The following is a 27,209-nucleotide window of genomic DNA, read 5'->3' on the forward strand; positions in this document are numbered from 1 at the left end:
CTGTACCAGGGGTCTGGTTTGAGTCCCAAAGGTGTTACATTTCATGTCTAGCCAAGTTGATTCAAAATAGTTTCAGGATTTACATGGTCTCCTGTGTGTGAGAGTTGGATACTATCTAGTCTACCAAGAACAAAATGTTGCCAGGTAAACAAAATGTAGTCTATTGCATCATTGTGACTAATAACACAGCAGAATAGGTCCTAATTATTACAAAGACCTAGCCTTAGCTCTGTTTAAAGTCTGGTTGAAGATTTGTAGCTCGGGTGTCCGTTGTTGTCCGTTAGCTCTGTCTTCCATGAGATCCTACTTTCCTTTCTCACCATGATCTCAGCACAGTGGGGGGTGCTATTGCATGCTATCAAGTATTAACCCTTTCAACCCTACCAGGGCCACATACAGCACCAATCACTTGGCCAGAACTGGAAAAAACATGCAGTAATTAACCAGCAATAACATTTCCATTCAAATAGTATTTGTTAGAAAAGGTCCTTTACCTAATTAAATGGCGAACAGCAGCATCAAACTGCAAGAACATGACCTCTCTTTTGAGGATGAGGAGCTTTGCGACTGAGGCGGGGTCTCGTGGATTGGAAAGATCATCGACCTGAGCCTGAATCTCCTGAAGCTCAGAACCTGCCCCAATAGGAAACAGCAAAACAGCATGATATTTAATAACTCATAACTCTATCAATAGGGACTTGTAGTACAAACGCAAGGAGGGTATGCTGAATTTATGTAAGACAACAAGTTGGCCTCAGCTAGAATACTGCATCCAGTTCCGGGCACCACTCCTAAGACGGGAGGTGAAGGTGTTGGAGAGAGCGCAGAAGAGCTTTACAAGAACTGAGGAGCTTCAGTTACACAGATTGACTCGAGAGGTCAGAACGGGAGAAAAGGAAGCAGGGAGGTGATTTGATAGAGGTATCCAAAATCACGAGGGGCATGAATGGAATAAAATAAATTAAAGGATCACAAGAAGATTCAGATTTAAGAGAATTAGAAGAAAGCAAAAGGTATGAGACAACCATGGAATATAGAAAATAGGAGCAGTAAGTGCCCTGGCATTGTCCTCAAAAGTGCAATCTTTACGCTGAATCACAGCAGCATCTATCTTTTTCCCAGTTTTTTCACTCCGAGTGGAACCTGCCAATTTCCAGGGTACTGATCCCAGCTACTAGGGGCTTTGTGCTACTGTGAGCTTATGCTCATTAGGGACCTGGACTGGCACTGCAAAATTATTCAGCTTAGGCAACATTATACCCCATCTACATGAACCTGTTCAGGTGGATATGTCAAATCATAGAGGGCATAGGTTTAAGGTGAGAGGGGAAAACTTAAAGCAGACGTGCGAGGTACATTTCATATGCAGAGGATGTTAGGCTTGTGGACATGAATCCTAGGTGGCTCAGTGGTTTGCACTGCTGCCTCACAATGTCAGGGACCTGGGTTTGATTCCACCCTCAGGTGACTGTGTGGAATTTGCACATTCTCCCTGAATTACTGTCAGGTGCTTCAGTTTCCTCCCACAGTCCAAAGATGGACAGGTCAGGTGGATTGGTCATGGGAAAGGCAGGAGTTTGGAGTGGGTCTGGTGGGATGCTCTTTGGATGGCTAGTATGGTCTGCTTCCACACTAGGGTTTCTATGCTGCCAGGGGAGGTAGTAGATGTGGATATAGTAGCAATGTTTAAGAGGCATTTATACACACAATTGAACTAGAGGGGATATGGACCATGCTTAGACAGATAGGATTAATTTAAAATGGCATCATGGTCTGTTCGATGTTCTAACTGTGATGCAGCAACTAATGACTGCCCCATTCAACTACCATTATACACAGTATGCTTTCCATTTCATATAATCATTATTTCAAGAAAATAACAAGTTTTGCTAGCCTTAAATGGTGCCATTTAAACATTAGTTATAAACCTGTACTGGTTTCTTGAGCCACAAAACCATGGAAGTGTAAGGAATGGGCTGCCAGAGGAAGTGGTGGAAGCTGGTACAACTACAACATTTAAAAGGCATCTGGATGGGTATATGAAGAGGAAGGGTTTAGAGGGATTTGGGCCACGTGCTGGCAAATGGGACTGGATTAGGTTGGGATATCTGGTCGGCATGGACAAGTTGGACCAAAGCATCCGTTTCCGTGCTGTACATCTCTATGACGTTATGGTCCTTTCATGAGCTGTCAGTTCTTCTCAGCTAGAGGCAGTTGGCATCTCTAATTGGACACAGTGCCTGCTGCCTGAGCAGCTTTTTAATTAAAATTCTCTTACAAGATGTGGACATTATCGGTTACACCAACATTTGTCGCTCTTCCCTAATTGCCCTTAGGAAGGTGGATTATGAGCAACCTTCGTGAATTGCTGCGGACCACGTAGTATAGGCGCAGGGATTTTCTCCAGGATTTTGATCCAGTCACAGTGAAGAAATGGTGATATAACTCCAAGTCACGATGAAATGTGGTTTGGCAGGGGGTGGGGGAGGGGAGGGGAGACTTGTGGAGACTGGAGGATCTCATGCATCTGCCGCACTTACCCTTCTAGGCAGCAGAGGTTTAGAAGGTGTTATTTGGAAGGTTTGGCAAGCTACACCTTGCAGATGTTACATGTACATCTAAATATACTGACATGAGAACCGCACAGTTCAGGTGCAGGGTCAGGACATAACATTTACCTGGTTATCAGGATCCCAAACCCACTTTGAAAATTCATCCCCTTGTAGTTAAATTCCTTCAGAGATTTGCTCCTTTATACTTCTTGAATTCTTCTAACTCTATCTTCCTGAAGTGTAACTTTCTCAGTCTATGGCATCTTGTTTTATTTCTTTCACTTTACTATTGGTAGCCTTCAGCTGCCTCGGCCCAGAACAGCAGACATGCTCTCTAGACACCTTCCCCTCTCTTTGCTACCTTAAAACCAACCATTATGGCTAAGTAGCTTTGCTCCCCTTGCCAATTTTTTCAATCTGCTTCAGCACCTTCCATTAGTTTAATTGCTCCTTTTAAAAGCAACGTGACATGTATTTCTATGATAAAGGTCCTTTATTTCTGAGTGGTCTACTGCTACAGTGCTAGGATTAGAGTGGTGCTGGAAAAGCACAGCAATTCAGGCAGCATCCGAGGAGCAGGAAAATCAACATTTCGGGCAAAAGCCCTTCATCAGGAATACAGGCAGAGTGACTGAAAGGTGGAGAGATAAATGAGAGGAGGGTAGGGGTGGGGAGAAAGTAGCATAGAGTACAATAGGTGAATGGGGGAGGGAATGGAGTTGATAGATCAGGGAGGAGGGTGGAGGAAGGTAGCAAAGAGTACAATGGGTGGATGGGGATGGGATAAAGGTGATAGGTCAGAGAGGAGGGTGGAGTGGATAAGTGGAAAGGAAGATAAGCAGGTAGGACGAGTCTTGGGACAGTGCTGAGCTGGAAGTTTGGAACTGGGGTGAGGTGGGGGAAGGGGAAATGAGGAAACTGGTGAAATCCACATTGATGCCCTGGGGTTGAAGTGTTCCGAGGCGGAAGATGAGGTGTTCTTCCTCCAGGCGTCGGGTGGTGAGGGAGCGGCGGTGAAGGAGGCCCAGGACCTCCATGTCCTCAGCTGAGTGGGAGGGGGAGTTGAAATGTTGGGGCACAGGGCGATGTGGTTGATTGGTGCGGGTGTTCCAGAGATGTTCCCTAACGCACTCTGCTAGGAGGCGCCCAGTCTCCCCAATGTAGAGGAGACCGCATCGGGAGTAACGGATACAATGAGTGATATTAGTGGATGTGCAGGTAAAACTTTGATGGATGTGGAAAGCTCCTTTAGGGCCTTGGATGGAGGTGAGGGAGGAGGTGTGGGTGCAGATTTTGCAATTCCTGCGGTTGCAGGGGAAGGTGCCAGGACGGGAGAGTGGGCTGTTGGGGGGCCAAACCAAGTGTTCTGGGCAATTGCTGTCAAAGCAGCACTGGTCAAAATCTTTGCACTCGGCAAGTCTTTTACTTTCCCTCTTTTTAAGGCTTACCAATGCCTTCGAGTCCTCCCCACTCAGCGGCTAGTGGCTGCACACTCTGAGGTCCCAATGGAGGAGAGTTTCCAAGCCGTGCAAAACAGCACAAGTATGAGACAATGTCGTGAAGTGCTGCCACAATCTCTAAAGTCTGGTACAAGGCTTTCCGACAAACCTGGTGAGCAATAGGAATCAAACAGGTCCATTTTCAAACTATTAGCAGATAAACACCCAAACACTGCATGGTATATACCATAGGGCAGGTAATGGCCTAGTGGTATTATCACTGAGTTGTTACTCCAATGATTCTGGGGTGCTGGATTCAAATCCTGCTAGTAGGATTTAAGTTCAATTTTTTTTTAAATCTGGAATTTAAAAATTTTTTTAAAAATCTGGAAATCTGGAGTCTAAATGGTGACTGATGGTCAGGAAAATCCCATCTGGTTCACATATGTCCTTTTGGGAAGGATATTTGCCTTCCTTACCTGGTCTAGCCCATATGTGACTCCATTCTGATAGGAACTGCCTTCTGAGCAATGGGGGATGGGCAGCAAAAGCAGGCCAAACCTCATCCGGTGAAAAGGTAAAATAAAGCTATTTTATTACCCCAATATTTCACTTTCAGTGATACTCATCCAAACATCCTTCATGTAAAAGGACAATTTACCTGTAACCATGTTGATAAAATAAAATGTTTTAATCAGCAGTATCAAAGGTAAGTCATCAAAAGGAGCAGTTGACTGAAGTAGTTCACAAGTTATTGTGACTGATGTGACCGAATGGTAAAATGTTCTCTCCAAGTAGGTTCTCCTTTGAAGAACATTTACTGAAGTAATTAATAATTCCCCCTTCCCCCACCTCGCTTCAGTTCCAAACTTCCAGCTCAGCACTGTCACCATGATTTGTCCTACCTGCCTATCTTCTTTTCCACCTATCCACTCCACCCTTCCCGCCAACCTATCACCTTCATCCCCTCCCCCACTCACCTATTGTACTCTATGCTACTTTCTCCCACCCCCACCCTCCTCTCACTTATCTCTCCACCCTTCAGGCTCTCTGCCCCTACTCCTGATGAAGGGCTTTGGCCCGAAACGTCGATTTTACTGCTCCTCGGATGCTGCCTGAACTGCTGTGCTCTTCCAGCACCACTAATCCAGAATAACTCCCATGGTCAGACGTCTGGTGGGAGTTCCTATGATGGAATATGGGCGGCATGGTGGCTCAGTGGCTAGCACTGCTGCCTCATAGTGCCAGGGACCCAGGTTTGATTCCTGCCTCGGGCGACTGTCAGTGTGGAGTTTGCACATTCTCTCCGTGTCTGCGTGGGTTTGCTCTGGTTTCCTCCCACAGTCCAAAGATGTGCAGGTCAGGTGAATTGGTTATGCCAAATTGTCCATCGTGTGAGATATGTTAGTCAGGAGTAAATGTAGGGGAATGGATCTGGATGAGTTACTCTTCAGAGGGTTGGTGTGGACTTGTTGGGCCGAATAGCCTGTTTCCACACTGTAAGGAATCTAATTTATTAGATTCAAATTTGAATTCACAACCTCTGGGCTATTATTTCAGCAGATAAGCACAATACCATGTAACCTGCTGCTATGGTGAAGTCCACATTTATGGAATCATTGTAGATTGTAAACTATTACTTTGTATCTTCTGTTTTTAGTGAGATTCCAACATTAATACATTAACAATTGGAAGCAGAACAAAAGTTAAAAGACAGATGCTACAATTCAATTGCAGATCATTTAAATCTAGTAGAAACCATTGAAAGAAGGTCAAAAGAATTATGGTTGCATTGATGAAGAAATCCCAACTCTAAAGAAAAATACTGTTTGGATGAAAATCAAAACACACCTTTTCCTCCAGCGTTTTAAACATAATAAGTACTTCAGAATAGTGAGGAATGAACCACAGATTAAGGAATGTTCTTCCATCTGCGGACAATAAACTGCGAGGACGTTGATTGAGTTTCCTGGATTAAAAAGAAATACGTGCTGATGCCAAAGCATGATAACGTCATGTCAGATGCATACTTTGTGAGATAGCTGCTCTCTGATGTCAGCACTGGGCAAATTTAGCCCTGTATATTCTTTGTAAACTGTACCACTTTGTTCAGGATAAAACAGACATTATGTTGAATCTTAAGATGCTAAGCATAGAGGCAGGGGGCAATGCGACACCACCCCACCCCGTGAAGTGAGATCTCACTTTAATCAATATGGCAATGCATTTCCCTATGAAAAGGCATGCAGAGCAGCAAGAGGATGAGGAATCCCAGGGGCAGTAACTCCACACAATTCCTAATGGACAATTCAACAGTGGCACAGACTGGAAACAGGTTGCCTGCTCAATTTATCCACTGGGAGCTGTGTGCAATGACAGAAAGGGGAACATAACTTTGAGAAATGTGGAGTAGGAAACATAGAAACACACAAAATAAGAGCAGGAGTAGGCCATTTGGCCCTTTGAGACTGCATCCCCATTCAATAAGATCATAGCTGATCATCCAGTTCAGTCCCTGTCCCCACTTTCTCCCCATATCCTTTGATCCCTTTAGCCCTAAGAACTATATCTAACTCATTTGTGAACACATTCATTGTTTTAGCCTCAATTGGCTTTCAGTGCAGAGAATTTCACAGGATCACAACTCGCTGAAGAAATTTCTCTTTGTCTCAGTCCAAAATGGCCAACCCCATTTCCTTGAAGTATTGGATCAATATCTATTATATCAAGAAAATGTGAAAATAAGAACTGTTGGATACTCTGGTTACAATCACAGAGTTAAAAACTGAGTCTTTGAGGTGGAGTTTGCTGTGGTTCTATTGTTTTTGACACAGTCAATCACAGCAAACGCCACCTCAGAGACTCAGCTTTTGACAGAATCGACTTCATGGAGAAGTGAGGACACACCATGGGCACAACAGTCTTCTAAAGTGTTAATGTTAAACACAAATAGAGTTAGTGTAGATGAGTGATGTGAGAGATGTGATTAATATTGCCCTTTTCACATATCCCATTGACTAGGACCACATTAGGCACTGGATGCAAATTCCTGTAGTGGTACTCTTCATACAAAACAACAAAAACTTGCAGTTCAGTGCCCTTTATGTAGTGAAATATCCCAGAATGCTTCACAAGGGCATTATCAAACAAACTAAGGCAACATATGAGCAGGTGACCAAAAGCTTGACCAATAGGATTTAAGGAGCATACCAGAGGAGGAAAGATAGAGAGACAGATAGGTTTAAGTCAGCAATTCCACAGTAAAGCAGCTGAAGGCACAGCCCTCTGCCAATTGTGTAACAAAGGAAATTGGATACTTTAGGTTTTGTATTCCTATATTTCTATGTAGGCAAACAGTTGGGCCCAAAAAGCTATCCCAAGTGAGATCAGCCTCCTCAGCACAGACCAGGGATCTGTAGCTGCCTCCTAACCTAAAGACTACAGAGCAGCATGTTTATCTACTGAGTCATCAGAGAACCTATTTCTGACTTCGGAACAGACTCTCTCTATCATCTATAGAAAATTATTGGTAAAAATGTTCATTTTTGGAACTACTCCATATAAAGTACAAGATGTGCATATTACAATGCTGTGATGTATGAGGGATCGCCTTGTGTAACATGCAAAACAATACTTATCACTGTATCTCTGTGACAACAATAAACCAATCAATCAACAAATTAATCAATTAATCAACCTCAGTCAAGGTATTGTGTGCACTTGGAAAACTTGAGTGAGGGAAATAAAGATTCAAGAATTTGAATAAAGATAATGAATGAAAATAATGTGGTGCAGTTGAAGTCACCATATACATTGAGAATAAAATATCGAAAATTGGGCCAAGGAATTATTTTTCATAGGCTTTCCTTATTCTAGTCATTTCAAGGTAACTTAAACATCACCATAAGTTGCATGTGCACAGATGTTGCTATTGACCGTGATGTTATCCTCTTATAGTCGAATAGCCTGGTGCAGCTTAATGCCTAATCCCACTTGAGAAAAATGACCAACTAGGCCCCAGGCTGCAGAACATGAGGCATGGCAAAATAAGCTGATTGTGCACAAAAATTCACTTTATTGTTTTAGCAGGAGGTCAAGAGTCACTAACCTTGGATCAGAAATCAGACCTAGCTCTGAGTCTTGCTTTCCCTTCTTTTCTTGAGGCTGGCCCAACACAAAATAGGTTTTCTTGGTAGTGGGGAAGTCATGCAGTAATGCCAGTAGGCCCCTGTAGTGTGCGATGATCTGTCCTCGCAGAGAGCACTGTGACACACGCTCATGAAACCTGAGGTAATACAAAACAAGGTCCTGAGTTGTTGCCTGCAATACATTTCTTTACCACAGCATGGAAGGAGCTTTTAGTGAAATATTTTAGTGAAAGCCGAATTTCTAAATTATTCAACTTTTTTTCCCAAAAGTTTCACCACTGCTGGGATGTTGGTGGAATGCAGGCAGATGATGCTGTGGAGGTGAGGACACAGGGTCATAGTGATGGATAAGACATGTGTGGGTAGCTCAGTTTTCACAGTTGATCAGGAAGACAAAAATAATCATCTTCAAATGTGGTTTAGGTGAGAGGAATTAGGATCAGAATTAGGGTGGGCAGTTTCTGGTGGGACTACTGAGATGAAAGATCAATGAACATTGGTTCAAAAAAACAGGTTATCAGAAGCACTTCCTTTTTCTTCTTTGCCTCGTGTTATGGAATATTTGACATCAAGCTAGCTATTGGAAATGGAAGATGGGACTTTACAGTCTCTTCTGACAGACAGCAGATTGATGCCACAATGCAGGCCTCCTCAGTACTGCAACCAATCCAGATCCACCTAATTCAGGCAGGAATAATACCAGCTTCAACAAACTGACACATTCAGTTCTCCACTGCAGCATGCAGAGTGCAGGCCATTGGGTAGGAGCTGGCCATTTCTACATGTAAAAAGCGAAGAGGGAATCACGTGTGCTGTAAGCCCCAGTCAAAAAGCAGATGTAACGACAATCCGGGATTAGACCAATTGATCATATTCTTAGCAGCAGAAAAGTTGTGGCCTGGAGAGGGATGCGAGAGGGAAGAAACCTGGGAGATAAACCGACCTAGCTGCTTTTTAAAAAGAGTAAAATCAATGGACATATATCTGGAAGAACTGAAAAGAAACTGACTTCAAAAACATTGAGTAATATTGCATTATATTTCAGTATTAAATTTGGGTTGTAAAATGGTATGAAAACTGGCCTCCATTTGGCAATTTTGAACTGAGTAATTGTTCATCAGGAACATTTCCAAGAAATGTTGTATGATTTACTGCTGTGTAGAGCTTAGTGTGCAGCACACCATGAAATCATTTAAAAATATCAATCCAAAAATGAACTGGAAACTTCCATTCTCTCCAAACAATAAACAGATTGAATTTCACGCAGCTCCTCAACCACAGACCATTAGGAAGATTTGCCTACTTGCTCCAGGAAACAAGCTTGAATGAAGAAAGTATACCTGTGGCAGTAGACAAGAATTAACTGTCTTTTGATTTTTTCCACTTCCTCCTATATAAAAGAAAACAAAATTTTAAAGTGATACAGGTCATTTTGTTATGATGCACGTTTTGTTGACACAAATTTGCTGTAATGCGATTAACAAATTGGGGACGTTGTTTCCACAGCATAAACTTTTATTATGCGTGTTGGCTGCAACGTGATCACATCACCAACATTTTTAATCGCTGTTTCTAAAGCACAATGTTTCAATAACATGGGGTTGCACAAGAATGCAATCATCATGTTATAGAAGAACTGACTGGAACCATATAATTTCAGTTCTGGATTAGTGGTGCTGGAAGAGCACAGCAGTTCAGGCAGCATCCAAGGAGCAGCAAAATCGGCATTTTGGGCAAAAGCCATTCATCAGGGCTTTTGCCCGAAACGTCGATTTCGCTGCTCCTTGGATGCTGCCTGAACTGCTGTGCTCTTCCAGCACCACTAATCCAGAATCTGGTTTCCAGCATCTGCAGTCATTGTTTTTAACCTCCTATAATTTCAGTGTCAGGTTCTTCTAACCCTTGCCTGTGCTGTTTCTAAAATGCTTTTCTAGGTCTAGCTCAATGAGCCTAAATGACAAGGGAGCTCAGATGGAGAACAGGGTAAGATTCATCTCTCTGCCCTTGATTTTTTTACAGGACTCATTTTTGTGTGAGTCCATCTTGCTCTATTTGTCTCCATGTGTTCAGTTACCAACATGGTAGAACTTCTTCCTACCCTCTTGGCTTTGCTGCCAGCCCATTACCTTTTCTTGAGGGACACTAACTATACCTTCACAGTGTACTTGGGTAATATCATTCCTATTTGTTCATCACTACTGGAGAGACAGTGAGAGAGATTGAGAAACAGAGAGAGAAAGAGACCTGGGATTAGAGATAGGCACTGACAGATTATGTGTTGCTTTGAAGTGAGATGTAGGAGGTGTGAGTCATCAACAACAGAAAAGACTCCCCAATGTTTAACTGGTTGAACTGGAAACTGTAAGGAGGTTGCACAAAGAGATTAAAGTAAAGCAGTTGGACTAACTTTTTAAAGCAGGCAGCCGTGCCCTGAATGGTGCAACATCTTTTAATTACACCAAAAACTTAAAAGGTGTACAAAAAGATCCAATGTCCTCAAAGGGGCTGGCCAAGATAAGTCAAGGCACAGTTCCAATAAACATGCCACACCAATTTTACACTCGCCAACTTAATTTTCAAGTTCTTTCTAAGTCTGAGGGAAAAAGACTTATGCACAGAGTAAGTTCTGAAAAAGATAAGTGTTACTTAAAACGAGAGGAGTCTGGAAATTGCCTGCATTCAGGACTCTGACCATTTTGTAGCATATTTGACCTAAAAGGATAGTTCAGTTCATCCATCACCATAAGTCATACAGTGGAAAATAAATGCTCAATTAGTCACATTGCTTTATTATCTTCCTATAAAGGAAAACCTGGTGGGTAACCAACACCAGCAAAATGCAATGGAGAGATTACATCCCACTGACGAAACTCTGAAGTTATGTAAAACGGATACACTGGGGGTATTAGGCTGCAAACAAGGACAGGCCATTTAACAAGGACAGACCATTTTACAAGGAGTGTTAGAGAGGAGAGAAGAATGGTCAATGCTGTTGCAGTTATGAAGGACATTTGTGAGGCCTCTTATTCAGTTTTGGTCTTCTTGCTATAGGAAGGATGTTACTAAACTAGAAAGAGTGCAGAAGAAATTAACAAGGATATCACCAGGACTCAATGGTCTGAGGGAGAGGTTGGACAAGCCAGGACTTTTTTCTTTAGAGCATAGGAGACAAAGGGGGGACATTATAGAAGTGTATAAGATCATGGGAGGCATGGATAGGGTGAATGCACTCAATCTTTTCCCAGGGTTGGGGAATCGAGGACTATAGGGCATCAGTTTAAGGTTAGATGGGAAAGATTAAAGGAAACCTGAGGGGCAACTTTTTTACACAGAGGATGGTACATATATGGAATGAGCTGCCAGCCCAAGTTGTTGAAGCAGGTACATTAACAACATTTGAAAGGCATTTGGACAAATACATGGATAGGAAAGATTTAGAAGGATATGGGCCAAGTGCAGGGAAATAGGGCACAGCTGTCCAGATGAAAATGGTGACAGAATTGTCACACATCCAAAGTTAACATCAGTGCTCATCTCCAGCAAACAAACTGACCTCCTCAATGTAACATTATGTTCAGAGTTGCTGCTGTGTTGTTCCAAGTATCACTTAGTGTCATAGAGTCATAGAGATGTACAGCACGGAAATAGACCCTTCAGTCCAACTCGACCAGGCTGACCAGACATCTCAACCTAATCTAGTCCCATTTGTTAGCACTTGGCCCATATCCCTCCAAATCTCTGCAAATGCAAATTCACCTCATAGACTTATATGTGTGTGTGTAGCAGTGGAGAGAGAGAAAGAGAGAGAGAGAAAGAGGAGAGAGAGCGAGAGTGAGAGTGTGTGAGAGAGAGAGAGAGACAGAGACAGAGACAGAGAGAGGCAGACAGAGAGAGACAGAAGTATGTGTGTGTCTGTGTCTGTGTGTGTCTGTGTGCACACACGCACACGCCTGAGACACAGCTTGTGTATAACAGAGGCGTTGCATGAGTGTGTGAGTATGTAAGAGTGAGTGTGTATGTGTGCTTGTGTGAGAGTGTGTGTGTGTGTGTGTGTGTGTGTGTGTGTGTGTGAGACAGTGTATAATGTAGTGGGGTCACCTGTAGTGTGACATGAACCCAAGGTCCCAGGTGAGGTCATCCTCATGGGTACCGAATTTGGCTATAAGCCTCCGCTCTGCCACTCTGCATTGTTGCATAACCTGGCTTTTAAATATTGTAATTGACTTTTAAACGTTGTAATCATTCTGGCTTCCACCACTTCCTCTGGCAGCTCATTCCATTATTGCACCACCAACTTGTGTAATGGCAGGGTCAATTTAGCTTGAAATTTGGAACAAATGGAGCAAGAAAGCTGTTCAAACCTGACCACTCTCATTTAAAGGCCAAGAAGAGACTTTATTAGACCCTTTTATAAAGAAGTTATATAAAATGATCAATGTGGGGGAAAGGCATCTCTCCTGCTAGCAGAGGTAATAAGAGGTGATCAACTTGCAACGATCAGGAAGAGAACAAAGCAAGTGTTTTTGAACACACCAACATAAGATGGTTGTTGAAGTGTGGAATGGGACTGCTTCAGGAAGATTGTAGAAAAGTACAAAACCAGACAATGGGAAAGGGAGGGGTGAAGCACTGGGTTAGTTTAGGACAACACCAGCCAAATTAGATTAGATTAGATTACTTACAGGGTGGAAACAGGTCCTTCAGCTCAACAAACCCACACCGACCCGCCGAAGCGCAACCCACCCATACCCCTACATTTACCCCTTACCTAACACTACGGGCAATTTAGCATGGCCAATTCACCTAACCTGCACATTTTTGGACTGTGGGAGGAAACCCACGCAGACACGGGGAGAATGTACACACTCCACTCAGACAGTCACCTGAGGCAGGAACTGAACCCGGGTCTCTGGCGCTGTGAGGCAGCAGTGCTAATCACTGTGCCACCGTGCCGCCACATGCCTTCCTACTGAACTATAAAACCCACACTCTTCACAAACTCATCGAAAACTAGCTTACCATCACTGAACAAGATAACAGATGGTTAGACAGATGTAAGCTACTTAGTGGTTATTCTACTACTCAGGCAAATGAAAAGCCTGTACTCATCTTGGGAATATTTAAATACAACTGCTTCCCCAGTTAGCCATCTGTCTACTGTCTCCATTCTGGATTGTATTAAACTATGAACGATGCACACAGTTCATTAGCACAAGGTTGAATGGGGACAGCAAGCTTTCAGTCCAGTTTCTGACTTGCTGCCCTTTATTCTTGTCACGCCCACATCCTTGGCAGGAAATGTCAATACTTACAGGGTTTTTCATCAGCGGCCCTGCGCTGCTCTTCTTATTAATAAACTCATTCAACATCATGTCACGGGGGCCTAGTTTCTCCAGTTGGATTGAAACAAATGCCTCTGGAGCTCTGCAAAAACCAAATCAGGGGAAATAAATTCTTGGGAACATCTCTTTGTCAATGTGCGCACATGGGGAAGAAAAACATTGAGCATCCGTTCATGTATTCTTCAGTCCATAAGTAATAGAAGGGAGAACATTAAATTTAAAAATTAAGTGTACTGAGGAACTAAAATTGTGTATAATTGAAAAGGAGAATGCACAGTACCCTGGAAATCCACAGTCTGCCTGTGTCAGAAAGGGATGGGTGACATAAATGTTCCTGTTGACCTGCTCAACCTATCAGACGTATATTTGCCCTCTCCATTAATCAATATTCAATTAAAAAGTCATCAATGGAACAAGTTACTGTGATCCAACCTAAGTCTATAGCACACGAGAGGTAAAACTGTCATTCTTTAAAATTCAAATGGATTTCCCCACTTGCCTAGAGACTGCTCCGACAATACTCAGGACACCATCCAAGTAATAATGCCTTTTTAACTAGCACCACATCTAATGCCATCAGCATCCACTCCCTCTATCACCAGCAACAAGGTGCACCATCCACACGATATCACAACTCACCAAGGCACTTTAGACACGACCACTACCACCTAAAAGAACAAAGGCACAGAACGTACATGGGAACACCACCATCCTGAGTTGCAAAAATACATCGCCATTCCTTCAGTATCACTGGGTCAAAATTCTGAAACCTCCTTCCCAACAGCACTGTTGGCGCACCTACAGCCCAGAGACTGCAGCAAGAGAGCAGCTCACCACCACTTTCTCCAAAGTGGTGAACAAGAGTTGTACTAGGTTTAATTGGGCCATTTTAATTGGCTGCTAAAGCAGGGTTATAACACACCTAAGGCCTGGTACAGAGTCAGGCAAAGCAGGAGTCACCAAAATCTTCTCATATACCCTCTCGCATGACAACTTTGCTAGTTCTTTGGTATTATATAGGTTTACTTTTGTACTGTACTTTCATTCTTTTATAACATTTTACTAGGATGTTGCCTGGTATGGAGGGAAGGTCTTACAAGGAAAGGCTGAGGGACTTGAGGCTGTTTTCATTAGAGAGAAGAAGGTTGAGAGGAGACTTAATAGAGACCTACAAGATAATCAGAGGGTTAGATAGAGTGGACAGGAAAAGCCTTTTTCCAAGTATGGTGACAGCGAGCACAAGGAGGCATAGCTTTAAATTGAGGGGTGATAGATATAGGACAGATGTCAGAGGTAGTTTCTTTACTCAGAGAGTAGTAAGGGTATGGAATGCTTTGCTTGCAATGGTAGTAGATTTGCCAACTTTACATTTAAGTCATCCTTGGACAAGCATACGGATGTACAAGGAACAGTGTAGGTGGGATGGGCTTCAGATTGGTATAACAGGTCAGCGCAACATCGAGGGCCGAAGGGCCTGTACTGCGCTGTAATGTTCTATGTTCTGAAAAAAAATTTCTCTCTCCCTCCCTCTTTTACACTCAAACGAGTCAACTTCTATATCAATCTGGATACACATGGATGTGTTTGACCTCCAAAGGTCACATCCAACATGAAAGTAAACAATACCAGTCGAAAGATTATTATTTTTGGCTGTGAGTGTTATAAACAGCTTGAATGTTGCTTATTTACCATGTTAAAATGGCAAGTGAAACCTTATGCAGAGGGCTGCTAAAAGTCACTTTCTATTTCTACAGATGAAAGCCGTCTGAGAATTTCTGACCTCTCTTCCAACAACATTTCGACATTGATTTTGCAACTGGTACAGCGTTCAAACAGAACCTAAAGTTTTAAAAGCTTGCAGGCTCAAATCCAAAATTAACCCACTTGCCAAAATTGGGAGCACTGTCTCACAGAATGGTTCAGAAACAGCCTGATACAGTCAAACTCACAGAATCATACTTGATAATGTCCCAGATATCATCACCATCCCTAGATATGTTCTGTCCCACCAGCACAGTGGTATAGACCCGAGAGGGAGATGCCCTGGGTATCCTCAACATTGACTCCGGACCCCATGAAGTCTCATTGCTTCAGGTAAAACGTGGCCAAGGAAACCTTCTCCTGATTTCCATATACCATCTTCCCTTGGCTGACAAATCAGTACTTCTCCAAGTTGAACAACATTTGGCAAGGGTGCAAAATGTACTCTGAGTGGGGGATTTCATTTTCCATGACCAAGAGTGGCTCGGCAGCAGGACTATTGATTGAGCTGGTCAAGTCCTAAAGGATACAGCTGCTTGACTGGGTCCTGCAGCAGGTGGTGAGGGAAAAAACATACTTGCCCACATCCTGACCAATCTGCTGGCTGTAGAACCATCTGTCCATAACAACTTCAGTAAGAGTGAGCACTGCACAGTCCTGTCTTCACACTGAGAATACCCTTCACTGTGTTATGTGGCACTATCACTGTTTTAAATGGAAGAGACTTCGAACAGATCTAACCACTCAAGACTAGATACCCATGCAGTGTTGTGGATCTATACCAGAATTGTACTCCAATACAATCTGTAACCTCATGGCCTATCATACTTTCCACTTAACCTTTATCATTAAGCCAGGGGATCAAACCTGGTTCAATGGAGGGCATGCCAGGAGCAGCACCATGTATGGCTAAAAGTGAAGTGTCAACCTGATGAAACGACCAAAAGGACCATTTACATACCAAACAGCATAAGTAGTAAGTGATATACAGAGCTAAGCGATCTCACAACCAACAGATCATAACTAAGCTCTGCACTCCTGTCACATCCAGTCATGAATGGTGGTGGACAATTAACTCACAGGAGGAGGAAGCTTCACAAATATCCCCATCCTCAATGGTGGAAGAGCCCCAAACATCAATGCAAAGAATAAGGCTGTAGCACATGCGACAGTCTTCAGCCAGAAGTGTTGAGTGGATGATTCGTGTTGGCATCCACTAGAGGGCCAGAATGACGCAGGTGCCAGTCTTTAGTCAATTTGATTCATTCCATATGATATCAAAAAATGGTTGGAGGCACTAAATTCTGCAAAGAGCCATGATAACATTCTGGCATTAGTACTGAGGACTTGTGCTCCAGAATGTTCCGCTCTCCAAGTCAAACTGTTCCAGTACAGTTACAATACTGGCATCCATTAGACGATGTGGAAAATTGCCTGGGTATGTCCTGTACACAAAAAGCAGATAAATCCAGTGCAGTCAATTGCCATCCCATCAGTCTACTCTCAATCAGTAAAGTGATAGAAGGAGTCATCAACAGTACTGGTGCTGGCAGCTATCTCTTCAAAGGATTTTGGTATTGTGTCACCAAAGTCTTATCAGACCATGGGGAGACAACTGGTGGTGATTTAACCTGAGGGCCACCACACCTCAGGTGAGGGGAGAGGTTCATGTTAACTGCTGCCAGTGATAGGAATTGAACCCATGTGTTAACATCATACTGCTTTACAACTAATTGTCTAGCTAACTGAACTAAACACTCCTTGGTTAGGCAGGAACCTTCCAGAATGAACAGCCTCAGGCCCTGTGAGTGTCTCAGGATTGCAGCTGCCCAAACACCTTGCCCACACCCAAGGGGAATGTTCAGAATGGCTTGAACCAGCTAAAAGCTTAATTAACGGCACAACCTCCTATTCAGAAGCTCAGCAGACGTCATTTGTTCTTAATCATTCATGCAAAATGGGTGTTCCTGGCTAGCCAGCAATTATTACTCATCTGTACTTACCCTTGAAAAGATGCTGGTAAGTTGCCGGCTGAACCATTGAGATCCTTGTGGTGTAGGTACAGCCACAATGCTGTGAGGAAGGGAGTTGCAAGAGTTTGACCCAATGATACTGAAGGAACAGTGATTTAGTTCCATATCAGCATGATGTGTGGTTTGGAGGGGGACATACAATTGATGATGCTCCAGGGTCTTCGGAGTGGTAGGGTTTGGAAGGTTTGTTTGTAGGATATTTGCAGAGTTGCATCTTGTAGACGGTACACACTGCTTCCCCTGTGTATCGGTGGTGGAGGGAGTACAAGTTGTAGTTGATGGAGGGGGGCCAGTCAAGCAGGGTGCTCTATCCTGGATGTTGTCGAGCATCTTGGTGTTGCTGTAACTGAATTCATTCAGGAAAATGCAGAATATTTCAGCACCCTCCTGACTTTTACTTGTCAATGGGGAGACGTGAGGTGAGTTACTCTCCGCAGAATTCCTCGCGTCTGACACGCACTTACCCTCCCTTCGCCAAGCCATAGAAAGTTCAAGCTTAACAGGGTGACTTTCTATTAAAGGAACAAAATCACAAGTAGAAGCTCTGCGGGATGCAAAGCCACAATCTAGATGCGGGTGCTATCACCATCACTGCACTGATGGTGGGGGGAGCAGGGTTCCACACATCAATTGTTTTGCATATTTCTTAGTGTCACAGAGATGTACAGCACGGAAAAAGACCCTTCGGTCCAACTCGTGCATACCTGCAGATATCCTAAATTATCCTAGTCCCATTTGCCAACACCCGGCCCATATCCCTCTAAACCCTTCCTATTCATATACCCATCCAGACGTCTTTTAAATGTTGTAATTGTACCATCCTCCATCATTTCCTCTGGCAGCTCATTCCATACACTCTGTACACCACCCTCTGTGTGAAAAAGTTGCCCCTTAGGCCCCATTTAAATCTTTCCCCTCTCACCTTAAACCTATGCCCTCTAGTTCTGGACTCCCCCAACCCTACATAAAAGACCTTGTCTATTTACCCTACCCATGCCCCTCATGGTTTTATAAACCTCTATGAGGTTACCCCTCAGCCTCTGCTTCTTGCAGATCCTGCATCTTTACTTACAGGGAACAAGAGACAAATATTGTCAGAAATGTGACCAAGTCGTACCTTTTTTTGGTAGAAAGCAGCTGCTTCCGATTTACGAGTGTGCGGGGAATTCCGAGTAAGGAGGTGAGTTGTTGGCTGTCCAATTCTCCCGCAGTGCTACAGAAACTTGCACTGGCCAAGTTGTCCTGACCCCTGTAACTTGTCGTTCCATCCTTATAAAATGAGAATCAAAATCAATCACATGATAGCCTCAGGCCAGATATATTTCTCCGAATGGGGAGAACAGAGGGGTTTAGCACCAGTCCATTTGAGCAGGCACAATGGGCTGAATGGCCTCCTTCTGCACCCATAATTTGTGATTCTGTGAATTTAAAATAGAAAATGCTGAAAGCACTCCGTAAGTTACAGCACAATGGCTCAGTGATTAGCAATGCTGCCTGAAAGCATCAGGGCCCTGGGTTTGATTTCAGTCTCAGGTGACTGCCTGTGTGGGGTTAGTACGGTCTCCTCGTGTCTGCAATGGTTTCCTCCCACAGGCTAAAGATACGCAAGTTAGGTGGATTGGCCATGGAAAATGCAGGGTCACAGGTGGGGTGGGGGGTTGCTGGGACTGGATGGGTTATTCTTTGGATGGCTAGTGCGGACTCAAGGGGCTGAATGGCACTATAGAGATTCTATGCTTCTAAGCCATGCAGCATCTGGGGAGAGTGTGAGAAACAGCATTAACTTTTCAGGTTGTTGTGATGAAAGGTCTGTTTCTCTCCACAGTTGCTGCCTGATGTGTTGAGTATTTCTAGAATTTTCTGTTTGTGTTTCAGATTTCCAGCATCTGTAGAACTTTGTTTTCTTTCTAATGGTTTCCTTCTCCAAGAATCTCAACCCTTAAGTGAACACTTTACTTGGAAGCTTATTTCAGAGGGTCCGGAGAACTGTTTGAATTTCCCGTTTTCTGGAAAAAGAACAAAGCTCGGTCGTAAATATCTCTCTATTCCCACTCACACCAACGAAACACAGAATGTTATGTGTATCAGTTGGCCATTCCATTGCTCATCAGAGATACTCCAGGAACTGATCAACGAGCAACTCACTCGGGTAATGGAGATTCAGCAAGGGCTTTGCCTTGAAGGCATAGCTTGTGTACCATGGAGACAGCAGATACAAAACATGGGCTTCCTCTGGGGGAGCTGAAAATGTGTTGCTGGAAAAGCGCAGCAGGTCAGGCAGCATCCAAGAAGCAGGGGAATCGACGTCTCGGGCATGAGCCCTTCTTCAGGAATGAGGAAAGTGTGTCCAGAAGGCTTAAGATAAAAGGTAGGGAGGAGGGACTTGGAGGAGGGGCGTTGGGAATGCGATAGGTGGAAGGAGGTCCAAGGTGAGGGTGATAGGCCGGAGTGGGAGTGGGGGTGATGAGGTCAGGAAGAAGATTGCAGGTTAGGAAGGCGGTGCTGAGTTCGGGGGATTTGACTGAGACAAGGTGGGGGGAGGGGAAATGAGGAAACTGGAGAAATCTGAGTTCATCCCTTGTGGTTGGAGGGTTCCTCTGGGGGACCAAACCTTCTGGGTAATCCAAGATGGAGGATGGGAAAAATTGCAGCTGTAGGAGCTGCTTTTTTTTAGGTATTTTTTAGTGTTGGAGCTGATTTCCTCGATTTCTGGAGCAGTAATTATTATTTTATAATCTGTTGCACTGTTCTGGAAGTTTGAGGGAAAAAAAATCAAAACAACAGCACTTTAGAAAAGGAGGAAGACAGGAAAAGGTAGTGACAGTGACCACATGGGAAGTGATTCAAACAGAGAAAGAAACCTAATTAATACACATTAAAATTACAGCATACAAAAGGCATCTGGATGGGTATATTGAATAGGAAGGATTTAGAGTGATATGGGCCAAATGCTGGCAAATGGGACTAGGTTTTTCTAGGATATTTGGTCAGCATGAATGCGTTGGACTGAAGGGTCCGTGCTGTACATCTCTATGTCTCTAAGTTGAGAAACCTTTGTATGAGTCGAGAATGGAAACGAGTGGAAGAGGAGCTCTTTACCAATCACAGAATGACACTTCAATTCTTCGTCCACAACAACCAGACTGAGAGAATCGAACATCAGGAACAACGCTCCAAACCTGAAGGGAAAGGTAGGTCCACGAAAAGAGATTCTCAAACCTTTGAATCCAGGGAATGGGCTGCTTTCTCCTTGACAGAGAACAGAGCCTGCTGCACTGCCGCAATTAGGGAATTTTTCTGCACTGTCTGACAGGCTAAGGCCACCTGCAGGTTATCCACACCGTTCCTCACCAGCAGCTACAAGGAAGAGGGAGGCAAAAGTTATCAAATCACCCAAAATGTCCCTGTGATTAATTTTGTTCTTCTTGAGCTGAAAGGGAAATCAATGAACTTGCATCTTCTGTCCACTCCAACTTTCATCACTCTCTCACAGTTGGACAGTTACATGGACATCATCCAGTACTTCTCTGGAATATCCACTGTGTATGTTATCAAAGGCCTGCAGGCTGCCACACTGTGCCAGCTTGAGGCACTGATCTGACCCTGTCACACAAAGAGCTGGGGAAGAGGTACATATTTATCCTATCAGTTGGGGACAGATCTCTGTGGCTCACATTTTGTCAGCAACTCTCACAGGACTTGGTTGTCTCCCTTTCTATTGAAATAAACTACATCACTAAAAAGAGGAAGGGCTGGTTAGGGGAGTAGGGGAGGGTCAAAGGTTTCATGATACTGGACGCAGCCTCTGTCTCTGTGTGAAGGACCAACAGGGTTTCATACAAAGTACAGGAGCAGCAATATCACAAGAGCTTTTTTTTAGGGACACCTACCCAATCATGATGCAGACATACCTGAGTGCCTACAGAAGCAAGACTTGCAAGGTGTTTCTGACAGCAGAGTGCCCATCAACCCTGCACCTTCCCATCATTTCAAGCTTTAATTTCGACACTGAGTGTTGCCAAATGACTCAGCATTGGTATTGTGCCAAGATAGCATTGCTCAGTGTCCAAACATGCACAACACTCTGATGTGGATCATTAGATGGGGATAAGGAGAGGAAACTCTCCCTAATTACTTCATTCATCACAAAGATCACATGACAGATCCTCTCATAAGAGGTTAGGGGTAATCTCTGCACTGGATCTCTGACCACATGCCAACTGTCACAGACAGTAAACCAGTACAGAACAATGACTGAAGGAGCAGTGCCAACTCTGACAATAAGCATAAACTCAATTTCTGCATCAGTTCCAATTTACAGTCACAAACTCCGGCGAAATGTTACATTTTGCTGATGTATCACATGCTTCGGTACTGCCTGAGTCATTATTGTTTTCACCAGCATTATCCTCCTGCCAAATTGCACTTAAATACTCCAGTTATTGGCTCTTCCTGCGGAACTGGAACAGAAACGAGGTGTATGTAGTAAATGCTGTGGAGATTAATGATAAGAAGCACTGCCAGCATTTAGCACATTGATTGGAAGAGAACAGAGATTACACAGACCCCTCACAGTTCCAGGCAGCAGCGAACAGAACTCCTGCCTTCAGAGTTAGTACTTAGACAGATCCGCCCAGCAATGTGTACAATATTTCCACTGTAACCATGGTGATGGGTATTAACTCATATGCCTGTGCTGGTGACATGCAGAATGGGAGATAATGGGGCAATCCACCAAAAGGCAGGCAGACAGACGCCTCTTCAGACCATCACAGTCTTGATTTTAATTTTTGTTTTTGGGCTCATCACTAGGTAAGCTCATCCTCGGCAGCTGAATGATATTTGTTTTTGTAACTATGAGCCTGTTGTGGTGTATTGCTAGTGTCTCTATCTCCGGAAGCCCAGGTTCAAGTCCCACCTACTCCAGAGGTGTGTCATAGCATCTCAGAATGGGCTGATTTAAAATAAAATCCCAACTGTAAAGGGATCATTTTAACAGCTGCCTGGAAAAGACTACTCCATTTATATCTTTAGGGGCTGCTAGGGCAGAAGAGAAGAAAAAACACACAAATCCCAAAGTAATTGATTTTATTTTAATATAGTCAGTAGTCTTGGTTTACACAAAGGCTGATTGACACACAAAGTTTCAGAAATAGTCAAGGAGATGAATGATACATTAATTTGTTCTGTATTGCTGGACTAACAGATAAAGACACTGGGGCACGGTTTTGCATTTTGGTTTGTGACACTGATGTTGGGGTCCAGTGTGGGTCCTAAGCCTGCGCTGTGACATGGATTTTTCATCAGTTGGCCAGCCAGTGGGCAGAGGGTGCACTTGTCTGTCCAATCAAAGACAGTGTGCAGGATCTTCAAGCTGAAAGGCCATTGGTGCAGGGATCATTACAGCCCTCCACTGCAGGTAAGGAAGAGAGAGAAAGAGTGTCAGACAACAAGAGAGAGAGTTCATCTTCCAACTCCCTCGAGACACTCGAAATGTTTGGAGAAGAATTCCACCGCAGCTGCATCATGTTGGAGAGAAAAGGGTGACCTCCCACCACACTCAGGGAGAAAGGAGACAGAGTAAAAAGTGAGGTCTGCAGATGCTGGAGATCAGAGCTGAAAATGTGTTGCTGGTTAAAGCACAGCAGGTCAGGCAGCATCCAAGGAACAGGAAATTCGACATTTCGGGCTGATGAAGGGCTCTGGCCCAAAACGTCGAATTTCCTGTTCCTTGGATGCTACCTGACCTGCTGTGCTTTAACCAGCAACACATTTTCAGAAAGGAGACAGGGGCAATAAAGGTATCTTGGGTTCATGATTTGGAGATGCCGGTGGTGGACTGGGGTGTACAAAGTTAAAAATCACACTACACCAGGTTATAGTCCAATAAGTTTAATCGGAAGCACTGGCTGACCACCTGATGAAGGAGCGGCGCTCCGAAAGCTAGTGTGCTTCCAATTAAACCTGTTCGACCTGGCGTTATGTGATTTTTAATCATGGAGTCAGGTTGCCACTCGGTGTGAATTATCTCTACATTGGTCACAGGGCACACTCCATTGGCATCAGCCACATGTTCCAGCCTCAGAACCCTTATGGCATATCTCTGAATCACTTCCAGGACTGTATGCTGCAGCCAGGACAGAGTGTTCTCAGGGACACAGCCAGCTCACAGACTGGACAAGACTGCAGTCTTAAAGTATTGTGATATCTGCACCTTCATCATATCCGCTTTGATGCTGAAACGACCTTGCAAAAGACAGGAATGGCAATCAATACGGTGAGCAGCCATCACCATGTTTCCAAGTCAAAGTCGACTTCCAACAGAACTACACTGATCTCTTGGTTTTCTGCTGACTTGTAGGAGGCTAGTCATTTTACTCTTTGTTTTTAACAAATGTATACAGTTTTAAAAGGGTTTGACAGGGTAGATGCTGAAAAAATGCTTTCACTGACTGAAGAATTTAGAACAAGGGCCATAGGATTAGGGGTGAGGAGAATTTTCTTCCACAACTAGTTGTGAATACCTCAAAGATCTGTAGCTACCCAGTTGCTGAATACATTCAAGACAGAGATCATTAGATTTTGAGCACTGGACAAATGAGGGGATCGAGGGATAGTGGGCGAAGATGAAAATTAGCATGGTGGAAGATTAGCTACAATGTTTTTGTGGAGAAGCAAGTTCAATATGCACATATGTACGAGAGTGTGTAACACAATGGTGAGTTGATGAAAACAAAGAGTTGTAGACCATTACCAATGTCTGTGACAAGAAAAGTAGCAATTGCTAGAGGAAAAACAAGTGCAGATCATGTAAAGAACAAAGGGCAGTCCAGCACAGCACTAGGCCCTTCAGCTCACCAAGATTGTAATAGGTATCATCTTTACCTCAGTGATAGACTGCTTCTCAATCCAAAGGTTAGGGTTCACATCCTTCTTTAAAGAGAAAAGTGCAAAACCAAGGCTGGTGTTCAATGCTAATGCAGCCAACGAACCTTTCTCGTCGGTGTAAGAGACCCATACCACTTCACACACAAAAAAAATGGGGGGAACGGGGAAAGGGGCAGCAGTACTAAGGTCAATAATCCAAAAGTATGTCATTGGCTGCCAAGTACTTTGGACATCATGAACTGTACCTTGACTGTCTTTTATTTAGATATCATTTTAGTAACGATTTCCCTCGTGAATTAACGTACCATCTGGAGCAGTACCCAGAATGCACCAATAACTGCTAACAGTTGTCATGCCAGCAAAAAATCATTAACAGTGAAATTAGCAACAGACAAATTTCTGTTTTCTCTCCACTTCAATTTCATTTTTTTTCTTTCTGGAATAGCTCAGTTTGATGGTATTAGATTCAGTATTTTTTTCATTTCACTTCCTCCACTGACACAGTGTGAAGTAGCTGAACTTAACTTGTCAAAATACCACAACTGCTAAAGCCTACGCACCATTTTCTTCTTTCTATGGTAGAATTTAATTTCTATTTCCTGTTTGTGATGTTAGAGGATCATCAAATGGGGGAAGGCTGGAAAATTCCTATTAAGCAGCAATTGCATCATTCTCTTTTATTGAACAGCCCCACACAGTGTTTATCCAAAGGAATACATTCAAGCAACTTGAAGAAACAATATATGCTATTTTCTTGTTCAGGCACTGGGGGGAATGAAAGATGTATAATTCAAATGTATTAATATCATGTTTGGAATTTGGATTTCCAGGTAGAGGCAGATTGCTGTGAGTTGCTTCTGTGAAGAGTTTTCTTCAAAACAATTGTCAGAGAATCCTTCCACAATAATCGACTAAATCCAGCTTTTGTCAGAAAGTAGATGAATGCGGCTCCCTGTGGTTTATACTGATGGGTTTATGGCAGGTAGGGTAAATACTGAATTTAGTTTTGTTTCAGTTCACTTCAGAATACACTAGGGTCGAGTTTAAAAGCAAGTTGGATTTATCTCCCAGGAGCAAGTCACCTTAGCGGAAGATTGCGAAATATACAAACCAAGAGAGGTTGGTTAGAAATATGCAGGTTATTTGGACTGAGAAAGTTTAGATCGCCAGCTCTATAAGAAATTCATGTTGACAGATGTAGAATGGACTCATAGAAATGTCTCCACAATCCATGACTGAAATAACTGCACAGCGGCCATTATCTCATCATCAATAAACCCTTTATTTACATGTATAAACTGGCTATGGCCACCCAGCTCAGAGTCAGACTCTGAACTGAGGAGAATCTAATCTCCGGGTTTTAAAAAAAATTTTATTAAACAATACACAGTTCACAAAACAGTTAACATTAACAGCTGTACACAGAGAAACAGCAATTTTACAAGAGAGAGGAACGGAAAAGTCAGGCCCCAAAACCTACCGTTCAACCAGTTTTCAGGAAATGAGAACAAACCTCAAATCCCACTTTCCATCATTGCAAAACAGTAACAAGTACATATAAGACATTCCAATTACATTTTTTAAAAAGTGCATAAAATACAGCCACCACCCCCACCCCGTCCCTCCCACACCTTCTGGCCACACACTATGTAATCTCCTGGTTATACACTTTTTTCCTTTTTTTTTCCTTTTTCTTGGAGGCAAGGCCCAGGCAGCCTGAGCACAGCTCAAAAGTAAAAGGATGAAAAGAACCAAACACAGCACAAAAAAAACAAAAGAACAAATGTCTTCCCTAAACAAGGGGATAAAAAAGAGAAAACTCTCATCCTTCAAATGAAAAGCAAAAACCAACAACACACTGACTGTGGCACCAGCCAGCGCTCCAAACTGAGGAGGCTCTAAATCTGATCACATGTTTTTTTTCAGTAGTGCTTATATTTTTCCCCAGCATCCATGCTGTGTACAAATCTTTATTCAATTTCCACCGTCAGTAAAGCCTACTACACCTGGTATCCCAAGCAGTCACCCATCCAAGTATTAATCAGGCCTGAGTCTGCTTAGCTACCAAGATCAGGCATTTTCAGACCAGCATGGCCATAGGCACTAGCCCACGCTTAGTTATTCGTTTTTTTTCCTTTTTTTTCTTCATCTTTTCTGTTTTTTTCTTTTTTTGTGTGAGAGACACAAGGTGTACGAATCTTTATTCAATTTCCACCACCAGGAAGATAGGAAAACACCCGAGTGGCCAGTGACAAGCAGTGCCCCTCACAAAGGGCAATGCTGCGTGATCAAACAGTGAAGGGGAGGGCAGGGACTAAATCAAAATAGAGTTGGAGGGGGAAATGACGCACTCCACTCCCTGTGGCGCCCACCTCTCCCTGAACAACTCCAGGGTGTTGGTGGACACCGCGTGCTCCTTCTCCAAGGACACCCGGGCCCTAACATAACCGCGGAAGAGGGGCAGGCAGTCGGCCCTAACGACCCCCTCCACGGCCCGCTGCCTGGACCTGTTTATGGCCAGATTGGTCAGGCCCAGGAGCAGACCCACGAGGAGGTCTTCAGACCTGCCCTCCCTCCTCTGCACCGGGTGCCCGAAGATCAGGAGCATGGGACCACGCTTGGTTACATTGGTCAGCTAAGGCTTCCAGATTGGCCCAGGTTAACAGCCCCAATCAAGGCTTTTATACTCAATGAGATCCATCTGGTTCCAAACACAACAATAACAAAGAATTTGTAAAGAGTCAGTAAGATAGAACACAAAAAAGTCAAAATGCAGGGACTTAATTTCTTTGGACCTGAGTAATGGATAGATTTGGAAAATAGATTGATATTTCGCTTTGCTGTGTGTTTCAAGAGCATTTTAACTGTATGCTATGTTTAGATAGCTCAGTTTTAATATATTTGAGTAATAAAAAATTATTCCATTGTTAAAGAAAATTTACAGTCTCATGAAAATATACCTCAGTGACTAATCCCCATGTCAAGTAACTAAATGAAAACAAAAGTGATCGATCAATCCCAAATCATTTTGGGATTTGAAATGTAC

The 27,209-nt window shown here is 43.4% G+C and overlaps 2 protein-coding genes across 2 annotated transcripts in view; both read right to left on the reverse strand.

Annotated features, from left to right (window-relative positions):
• The window catches only part of LOC132835216 (coiled-coil domain-containing protein 162-like), a 71,744-nt gene extending 55,878 nt beyond the window's left edge, over positions 1 to 15,866 (reverse strand). Inside the window, exons 1-5 of the mRNA XM_060854583.1 lie at positions 15,820 to 15,866; positions 13,452 to 13,563; positions 9,443 to 9,529; positions 4,001 to 4,160; positions 495 to 633 (exon numbers count right to left, since the gene is read on the reverse strand). Coding sequence (XP_060710566.1) covers positions 495 to 633; positions 4,001 to 4,160; positions 9,443 to 9,529; positions 13,452 to 13,563; positions 15,820 to 15,866 — 545 coding nt within the window. The remainder of the gene's footprint in view (positions 1 to 494; positions 634 to 4,000; positions 4,161 to 9,442; positions 9,530 to 13,451; positions 13,564 to 15,819) is intronic.
• Positions 15,867 to 20,548: 4,682 nt separating this feature from the next.
• Positions 20,549 to 27,209, reverse strand: part of LOC132835226 (uncharacterized) — a gene marked incomplete at its 3' end in the record, with an annotated part of 44,961 nt that continues 38,300 nt past the window's right edge. The window contains exon 11 of the mRNA XM_060854596.1: positions 20,549 to 20,632. Within this exon, the coding sequence (XP_060710579.1) occupies positions 20,549 to 20,632 (84 nt within the window). The remainder of the gene's footprint in view (positions 20,633 to 27,209) is intronic.

This window comes from Hemiscyllium ocellatum, chromosome 3, assembly GCF_020745735.1.
Source record: "Hemiscyllium ocellatum isolate sHemOce1 chromosome 3, sHemOce1.pat.X.cur, whole genome shotgun sequence".
NCBI lineage: Eukaryota > Metazoa > Chordata > Chondrichthyes > Orectolobiformes > Hemiscylliidae > Hemiscyllium > Hemiscyllium ocellatum.